The sequence below is a fragment of the Lepus europaeus genome, chromosome 11 (genome assembly GCF_033115175.1).
Source record: "Lepus europaeus isolate LE1 chromosome 11, mLepTim1.pri, whole genome shotgun sequence".
In the NCBI taxonomy this organism is placed as follows: domain Eukaryota; kingdom Metazoa; phylum Chordata; class Mammalia; order Lagomorpha; family Leporidae; genus Lepus; species Lepus europaeus.
In genome coordinates, this window is record NC_084837.1 from 51,253,534 (window position 1) to 51,263,380 (window position 9,847).

General features: G+C 50.9%; 1 protein-coding gene across 1 annotated transcript; it reads left to right on the top strand.

The window, feature by feature from the left end:
- Positions 1-3,105: 3,105 nt before the first annotated feature.
- On the top strand, positions 3,106-9,847 carry PSMB5 (proteasome 20S subunit beta 5). Its single transcript, XM_062205442.1, has 3 exons — positions 3,106-3,562; positions 4,277-4,583; positions 9,342-9,847. Exons 1-3 carry the CDS (start codon positions 3,365-3,367, stop codon positions 9,626-9,628), a joined length of 792 nt encoding a protein of 263 aa, XP_062061426.1. The 5' UTR covers positions 3,106-3,364; the 3' UTR covers positions 9,629-9,847.

Consider the following 9,847-nt stretch of genomic DNA (forward strand, 5'->3'; position numbering starts at 1 on the left):
GCCAGGAGCCAGGTGTTTCTCCTGGTCTCCCATGAGAGTGCAGGGCCTAAGCACTTGGGCCATCCTCCACTGCCTTCCCGGGCCATAGCAGAGAGCTGGCCTGGAAGAGGGGCAACCGGGATAGAACCCGGCGCCCCAACCGTGACTAGAACCCGGTGTACTGGCGCCGCAGGCAGAGGATTAGCCTATGGAGCCGCGGCACCAGCCTAATTCTAATCTTCACAAGGACATGTTTTCCTAAGGCATTGCTCAAATCCCATGTCTCCTTGCTAAGAAACAAGATAACATCTGAACCACGTCTTCCACCCTATCTGGCATTTGGAGCTTATTATGGTCCAACCCAAATCTATCCATCATAACCTTTCTTTGGTGTCTTTCTAATACATCTCATCTCCCCTTTACCCACTTGAATTTTATCCCTCAAAGCCTGCCTTGAGGACCACCTATTCTGAAAATTCTTCCCAGGAATGGGCTGAAAAGGAGAAGCGTGGTTCTGAGGAGCAATGGGACCCAAGTAGTTAGGGGAATGAATTCATACCTCCCTGACAAAGTCATCCTGGATCTGCTACCTCACTCCGATTTACACTCACCTCCTCCTCACATCTGAGCCACAGCACTATCATCTTTCCTTCCCCTTCGTGAGGTCTCCTGAGGGTCCTAGAGCAGAAGATAAACAGAAGGGGGGTCAGGCACAGATTCTAGATGGAAGGCCTTGAATGCCATGCCAAGGGGCTTGAATTTTGCAGAACATTTTTAAGCAGGTTGAAGGATGATATCAAGATGGGGCTTTCAGGAAACCAATCTGATGCTGTGCAGAATGAATTAGAGCCCAGAGAATCTGTTAGGAGAATATTTCAGTAATGTAGGGCTGAGGAAATAAGGAGTCAAAGATGGTATCAGTTGCAATGAAAAAGAATGAGAAATATTGTAGAGGGGGAACCAGGAGGACCTGGTAACCCACTGGATACGGAGGAGAGGCAGAGGAGTTGGCAAAGATGAGCCAGGGCTTCAGGCCTCTGTGATGGGAAGACCACTGTTGTCATTCTGCCATGTGTTCACTCGGCAAACATGTATAAAACACTGTGAGCACAGAAATACCTGGCTTTAAAACTCACAACCCTGTAAAAGACAAATGTACACATCTAACCAGTTAAATTGTGAAAGGGCCTTGAGAGAGACCAGCGTTGTGGTGTAGCAGTTGGGTAGCCACTTGAGACGCCGGCATCCCATGTGGGCACCAGATAAGAGTCCTGGCTGCTCCACTTCACATCCAGCTCCCTGCTAATGTGCCTGGGAAAACAGCAAAGGATGGCCCAAATGGTTCGACCCCTGCCACCCATGTGGGAGTCCCAGATGGAGTTCCAGGCTCCTGAGTTCCGCTTGACCCAGCCCCAGCAGGAGTCGGAGTGAACCAGTTGTTGGAAAATATCTCTCAGGGTGGGTGCTGTGGTGTAGAGGGTAAAGCTACTGCCTGCAGTACTGGCATCCCATATGGGCGCCGGTTCTAGTACCGGCTGCTCCACTTCCGATCCAGCTCTCTCCTATGGCCTGGGAAAGCAGTAGAAGATGGCCCACATAGGAAACTCCTGGCTCCTGGCTTCGGGTTTGTGCAGCTCCAGCTAATGTGGCCGATTGGAGAGTGAACCAGTGGATGGAAGACCTCTCTCTCTCTCTCTCTTTGCCTCTCCTTCTTTCTCTGTGTTACTCTTTCAAATAAATAAATAAATAAATATTTTTTAAAAAGGAAGTTTTCTCACTCCCTCTGTGTAACTCTGCCTTTCAAATAAATAAAAAAAATTTTTTTAAAGTGCCCTAAGTGGCCGGCGCCACAGCTTACTAGGCTAATCCTCCACCTGCAGTGCTGGTACTCTGGGTTCTAGTCCTGGTTGGGGCTCCGGATTCTGTCCTGGTTGCTCCTCTTCCAGTCCAGCTCTATGCTATGGCCAGGGAAGGCAGTGGAGGATGGCCCACGTCCTTGGGCCCTGCACCCGCATGGGAGACCAGGAGGAAACACCTGGCTCCTAGCTTCGGATCAGCACAGCACGCTGGCCGTAGCGGCCATTTGGGGGTGAACCAACAGAAGGAAGACCTTTCTCTCTGTCTTTCTCTCTTACTGTCTAACTCCGCCTGTAAAAAAAAAAAAGAAAAAAGTGCCCTAAGAGGTACAAATGTGATTAGTGATAGAATAAAACTTACAAAGTCAGAAGGAGAATGGACTAATGGCATTGCAGGGGTGACTGCAAAACAACACGAGCTCAATAAAACAGAGGTACTTTGCATTTCTTTCTTTTCTTTTTTTTTTTTTTTTCTTTTTTTTGACACGCAGAGTGGACAGTGAGAGAGAGACACAGAGAGAAAGGTCTTCCTTTGCTTCCTTTGCCGTTGGTTCACCCTCCAATGGCCACTGCGGCTGCTGCGCTGCGCTGATCCGAAGCCAGGAGCCAGGTGCTTCTCCTGGTCTCCCATGCAGGTGCAGGGCCCAAGCACTTGGGCCATCCTCCACTGCCTTCCCGGGCCATAGCAGAGAGCTGGCCTGGAAGAGGGGCAACCAGGATAGAATCTGGCACCCCAACCGGGACTAGAACCCGGTGTGCCGGCGCCGCTAGGCAGAGAATTAGCTTGTTGAGCCACGGCGCCAGCCCAAAAATTTTTCTATCTGCCTTTTAGGCAATTCATGACTTGTTAGAATTTCCAGACGTAGCTGAGAGTAGAGAATACTGAACCTGAAAAATTGGTTATTGAAGAGCAGCTGTGGTGTGGCACACACGCTAACAGGAGGTACGGCGCCTATGTCGTGCTTTCCATCACAAACCACTATGGTTCAAGTAATATCATCGGGAAACGGCTTCAGAGCAGACCGTTATTTCACTCCGTACTAAAGAGCCCTTAAACAACACGACCACCTCAGCCGCGTTAGCCAGGCGCTCGAAGCAGCAGGGAAGTAAGGGTTGCTGGGATACCCGCTGGGCCGGGAAGATCTCGCGCGAAGCGTTCAGAACCGATTTCAACCAGTCACGCCCTTTTCAAAGATGGCCGATATCACTTCCCTCACGCAACACGGACGTTTCCAATCACTTCCTATGAGGTGCGTCTGATCCAGTACTGCTTGCGTGACCAAAGTCAAGATGGCAGCCACATCCTTTTAGAATGTAAGGGTAGTGAAGCCATTTATGCCTTTTGTTTCCCTCGGTGAACATGGTGCCTTTGATTTCAGTTCTTGTTTGCGGAGGCGTGGTTGCCAGGAGTCAAAATGGCTCCTTCCCGGAACAGGTTTCTTAGGAAGTGAAGCTGTGACGGCGAGGCGTTGCCCGGCGGCTCTTGGTTAAAAGTACTCGGGGATTAGTTCCTTTTGCCCTTAGTAGACATGGCGCTGGCCAGCGTGTTGGAGACGCCGTTACCTGTGAACCAGCGCGGGTTTTTCGGACTCGGGGGTCGTACGGATCTGCTGGATTTGGGTCCAGGGAGTCCCAGTGATGGGCTGAGCCTGACCGCGCCAGGCTGGGGCGTCCCAGAGGAGCCGGGAATCGAAATGCTTCATGGAACCACCACCCTGGCCTTCAAGGTGCGACCCCAGCCGCCTGACTGCCGAGCACTCGGCGCCCTTCCCGGCCGCGTTACCGGGCAGGAGCCCGCCGTGGCCGTAGCCCCGGCCACCAAGCTCAGGCGGAGGCTCGGTCCGCTGGTCCCGCGCGGGCGGTTTCGCTGTCTCATTGTCCCGGGAGGCCTCGGCCCTCGCTGCGGCGGGGCTGGGGGGCAGTGGGAGAAAGCAACCCAAGACAACTGGGGCTGATTCCTAGGCGACCCCGGTTGCTCCTGTCCGGGAGCTGCTTGCTGGGAAAGAAGAGCCCGAAGCCTGCTGTTATCATTCACTTAGGGTTTGGGAAGCTGGGCGGCCCCGGGGGCAGGAGTACCCAATCTGCCTCTGTGGCGTGAGGGGGAAGCTTGGGGAAGTGGAGGGAGCACTGTGCTAGGAGCCAGCCACTTGGGGTTCCTGGCCCAGCTCTGCAATAATAAGCTCTAGATCCGGGGCAAAGGGATTGGATCTCATTAAGCCTGTCCGAGCATCTATCATGCGAGGCTGACACTGGTGATTGCCCATGTCTGAAGATTGATGGGAAGCTCAAGACATTCATATATGAAGAAGTGTATTGTGAAATGTGAAAGGATAGAGAAAGATCTATGCTGGGTTTGATACTAAAAGAAATCCCGGGGGCGGGGGGCAGACGTTTTTGTGGTCTGACGTGGCCTGTTTAATGTGTTCCTCTGCTCTCAACAGTTTCGCCATGGCGTCATCGTTGCGGCTGACTCCCGGGCTACAGCAGGTGCATATATCGCCTCACAGACGGTAAAGAAAGTCATAGAGATCAACCCCTACCTGCTGGGCACCATGGCTGGGGGCGCAGCAGACTGCAGCTTCTGGGAGCGCCTGTTGGCCCGGCAGTGTCGGATCTATGAGCTTCGTAACAAGGAGCGCATCTCAGTGGCAGCTGCCTCCAAGCTGCTGGCCAACATGGTCTACCAGTACAAAGGCATGGGGCTGTCCATGGGTACCATGATCTGCGGCTGGGATAAGCGAGGCCCGGGTGAGTGAAGTTGCAGTGTTGAAGCGGATGGGTGAGTGAGAGACTTTGTGTGGGCGCTGAGGAGGTGCTGAGTGTGTTCTTTGGTCATCGTCTTCTTTTTTTAAAAAAAAAGATTTATTTATTTATTTGAAAGTCAGAGTTACACAGAAAGAGGAGAGGCAGAGAGAGAGGTCTTCCATCCGCTGGTTCACTCCCCAATGCAATGATCAGAGCTGCACCCATCTGAAGCCAGAAGCTTCCTCCGGGTCTCCCATGTAGGTGCAGGGGCCCAAGGACTTGGGCCATCTTCCACTGCCTTCCCAGGCCACAGCAGAGAACTGGATCAGAAGTGGAGCAGCTGGGTCTCAAACCGGCACCCATGTGGGATGCTGGCACTGCAGGCCAGGAGGCCAGAGCATTAACCTGCTGTGCCACAGCACCAGACCCTGGTCTTCTTGTTTGGAGTAGGCACTGTGGTGTAGGAGACAGCACAGTGTTAGACCACCTGGGTCACCGCCCGCCTGTGTGACCTTTGGCAGGTTGCTTATTTTCACAGCCTCAGTTTTTCCACCTGCTAGGTTGCTTGAATGGTGATACGTGTAAAGCAACCACTGCCACATCTGGCACGTGATTTTTTTTTTCTGTCCCATATAATTAATTCTAAGAACTAGAAAGAGTTGTATTTGAGGGGCAGGCATTTGGCCCAGCAGTTAAGATGCTGCTTGGGGGGCCGTCGCTGTGGCGCAGCGGGTTAACGTCCTGGCCTGAAGCGCCTGCATCCCATATGGGTGCCAGTTGCTGCCTCCCAGGATGTGTGAGCAGGAAGCTGGGTTGGAAGTGGAGCCAGGACTCAAACCTAGGCGCTGTGATGTGGGATGCAGGCATCTCGAGTGGTGACTTAATCAGTGCGCCAAACATCCATCTCTAGGAAGTAGAGGCACTTTTTCTTTGAAAGATGAAAGAATAGTTCCAGGGTCCTGTGTCGTGGCATAGCAGGTAAAGCTGCTTCCTGCAGTACCAGCATCCCTTATGTGTACTGGTTCAAGTCCAGGCTGTTCCATTTGTGACCCAGCTCCCTGCTGATGGCCTGGGAAAAGCAGCAGAGGATGGCTTAAGTGTTTGGGCCCCTGCCACCTATGTGGGAGACCTGGAAGAAGCTCCTGGCTCCTGGCTTTGGCCTGATCCAGCCCTGGCTGTTGAGGCCATCTAGGGAGTGAACCAGCAGATGAAAGATTTCTCTGCCTCTCCCTCTCTCTCTTTCCTCTAACTCTGACTTTCAAATAAATAAATCTTAAAAAAAAAAAAAAAATCTGTTCCTTATGTTTTGCGTGATACAAGGAAGCATTTGGGTAATATTGCTTTGAACTCTTAGCCATTGGGTTTGATCCAGGTGACTGAAAAAGTGTAATACAGGTATTGGCTGGCAAGGAAGATCCAGGAAGCTAGAGCATGACCTGAATTGCAGCTTCCTCCAAGAAGCTGACTTGCCACCCCATTCAGTGTGTGTTGGCTCTTTGCCTCAAGAAACGAACTTTGAGTCACAGATGACCTAATCCCAGGCTGATTAAGATAAATGAGAGTACCATTTTTAAAAAGATTTATTTATTTATTTGAAAGAGTGACAGAAAGGGAGAGAGAAAGCTCTTCCATCTACTGGATCACTCCCCAAATGTTCTCCATAGCTGGGGCTGGACTAGGCTGAAACCAGGAGCCAGGAACTCTGCCTCAGTCTCTCACAGGAATTGGAGGGCTTGGGCCATAACCTGCTGCCTCCCAGGGTGCACAGAAGCAGGAAGTGGCTAGGAAGTGGAGTCGCCGGGTCTGGAACCAGCACTCCCGGAGGGGACACTGGCGTCCCAAGCTGCAGCTTAACCCATTGCACCATAACGCTGGCCCCACGAATACTGTTTTTAGAAGAACCAGTGGGAGGCTGGAGGAGTTTGGAGGAGGAGATTCCTTTTGATGGGAGAGGTGGGGGAAGGCTTCATGGATAGGTAGTGATTGTCTTGGGTATGAAAATGAGGAGAAGAGCGAAGAAGCATGAGGTTTGGGGGAGTGACTGGGGGACCAGTTTCGTTGGTGCCAGGAGCTGTGCTGGGGAGTAGAAAGCCATGAAATTAGAAGGGTTATTAGGAACCAGCTGGTGAACCCACAAGGCAGTGTCCCAGCACTGGGGCTGGAGAGGGGAGAGGAAGGACTGGGGTAGCTGGAGAGTGGTCTGAAGCTGAGAGCTGATGAGGCAGTGGTGCTCAACCTGGCGTGCGTCAGAATCACTGGAGACCTAAAAGTCAAGCTCGTGCTTATGTCCTACCCCTCACTAATTAAAGAAAGACCCAGGCTGAGTCCTAGGCATCACTTAAAAAATCTTCGGTGGATGATTTGATGCACAGTGAGAGCTGAGAACACTGAAATAGGAAAAAGATTATGGGTGCCACTGACAAAATTTTAAAAGACAGGACAAAGTGGTGGGTGGTGCTTGGTAGGTAATGGAGAATCGTTGAATGTATGGTAGAAAGTTTGAATCTGAACCTGGTGACCCATAACATTGATTGGAAGGTGGTTGGGTCTGGCAGCAGCTTTTTTTTTTTTTTTTAAGATTTATTTATTTATTTGGAAGGCAGACGGTGCCAGTACTGTGGTGTGGAAGATAAGCCTCTGCCTGCATCACCAGCATCCTATATGGGTGCCAGTTTAAGTCCTGGCTGCTCCGCTTCTCATCCAGCTTCCTGCTAGTGCCCCTGGAAAAGCAGCAGAGAATGGCTCAAGTGCTTGTGCCCCAGCACCCACGTGGGAGATCTGGAAGAAGCTCTTGGGTCCTGGCTTTGGCCTGGCCAAGCTCAGTTGTGGCCTTTAGGGAAGTGGACCAGCAGATAGAAGACTTCTCTCTCTCTTTCTCTGTATTTCTGACATTCAAATAAATAAATAAATCTTAAAAAAAGAAAGAAGGAAGCCGGCGCCGCGGCTCAATAGGCTAATCCTCTGCCTGCGTTGCCAGCAAACCAGGTTCTAGTGCTGATCGGGGCACCGGATTCTGTCCCGGTTGCCCCTCTTCCAGTCCAGCTCTCTGCTGTGGCCCGGGAGGGCAGTGGAGGATGGCCCAAGCGCTTAGGCCCTGCACCCCTTGGGAGACCAGGAGAAGCACCTGGCTCCTGGCTTCGGATCAGCGCGGTGCGGCGGCCATTGGAGGGTGAACCAACGGCAAAGGAAGACCTTTCTCTCTGTCTCTCTCTCACTGTCCACTCTGCCTGTCTAAAAAGAAGAAGAAGAAGAAAGAAGGAAAGAAAGGCAAAGTGATAGATGGGTAGGAGATCTTACGTCTGCTGGTTCGTTCCTGCCACGGCCGAGACTGCCAGCTGAAGCAAGGAGCCAGGAACTCAATCCGGGTCTACCACATATGTGGCAGTGATCCAAGAACATGAGACATCATCTGCTGCTTTCCCAGGCGCATTAACAGGGAGCTGGCTTGGAAGTGGAGCAGCTGGGACTCAAATGGCGCTCATGTGGAATGCTGACAGCTTAACCTGCTGTGCCACCATGGAGGCCCCTGGGATTGGTGTTTTTATTAAGCTCTTTGTCTAAATATTCATCTGTATCAGAAATCAACAGCCAATTAGTAAGCATCTTAGGTGTGCCGACCATATGATCTTGTCTTACTACCTAACTTTGCTGGTGTGGCACAGAAGCAGTTAGAGACAGTATTACTGTATAAACAAATGGATGTAACTGTGTTCTAATAAAACGTTATTAGAAAAAAAAAAAATAGGTAAAATTGACCTGGCCAATTCCTGGTCTTTGCCAGCAAAAGAAATACAATGTGAGCTATATATATATAATTTTAAATTTCATAGTAGTCACATTTTAAGAATTAAAATAGAAATTATTTAACCCAGTATATCCAAAGTAGGTCAGCATGCAGTACTCACTTTTTTTTTTTAAAGGTTTCTTGCTCCTTTCACTACAGCATTTTTTTTTTAAAGATTTATTTATTTATTTGAAAGTCAGAGTTACACAGAGGAGAGGCAGAGAGAGAGAGAGAGAGAGGTCTTCCATCCGATGGTTCACTCCCCAGATGGCTGCAATGGCCGGAGCTGTGCCGATCCGAAGCCAGGAGCCAGGAGCTTCCTCCGGGTCTCCCACATGGGTGCAGGGGCCCAAGGATTTGGGCCATCTTCTACTGCTTCCCCAGGACATAGCTGAGAGTTGGATTGGAAGAGGAACAGCCGGGACTAGAACCGTCGCCCATATGGGATGCCGGTGCTTCAGGCCATGGCGTTAACTCACTGCGCCATAGCGCCAGCCCAGCAGTACTCGCTTTTATTTCACATGCTCAGTAGCCACACGTGGCTGGTGGTACCATACTGGCCAGTGTGGGTCTTTACTTTCCTGCTGTGGGACAGACAGCTTGTCCCCCAGTGGTCTAGCACTTGGAGGGCCGTATTGAACACTGCCTCCCTTAGTGCCTGAAATCCTGCACTTGAATCCAAAGCCGTCTGGGTTATGGTTACTTCTTGAGTGTGCTGAGGGGATAGGCAGGGTAGCCAAAGTCAGGTGAGGTGACATGTTGTAGAATCCCAGAGTCTTAATCTCAAATTTGATTCCATTGGCTGGGTTGAGGGGGCCAGTGTTTTTTCTTTAAGTGATTTTCTAGAAGTCCTGTTTTCTTGTATTCATGTTGGTTTCCCCTGAGATTCAAGTAGGTTGGAGAATGACTGTCTTGGACGTTGGATTCGTGAAAGGGGTGGTGCTTGGTTTTCTTGCTGACCTCATCTCTCTTTCCAGGCCTCTACTACGTGGACAGTGAAGGGAACCGGATCTCTGGAGCCACCTTCTCTGTAGGTTCGGGCTCTGTGTATGCTTATGGCGTCATGGATCGAGGCTATTCTTACGACCTAGAAGTGGAGCAGGCCTATGATCTGGCCCGCCGAGCCATCTACCAAGCCACCTACAGAGATGCCTACTCAGGAGGTGCTGTCAACCTCTACCACGTGCGGGAGGATGGCTGGATCCGGGTCTCCAGTGACAATGTAGCTGATCTGCACGACAAGTATAGTGGATCCACCCCCTGAAAGAGGGTGCAGACGGCTACTTGCATTTCTTGGGATGACTGTCACTGGTGATAAGGATACAGCACCACTTCCTATAGTGGAGGGGTCCAGAATTTTATCGATGCTTTTTGAAAGTTCCGGAACATTGACCTCTGTATGTTACCAGGTGTTAGTTGCTGCAGAGTGTGACAATTTGTTTTACTTTCTCGGATGTTAACATTACACTACCCACTTACTCGA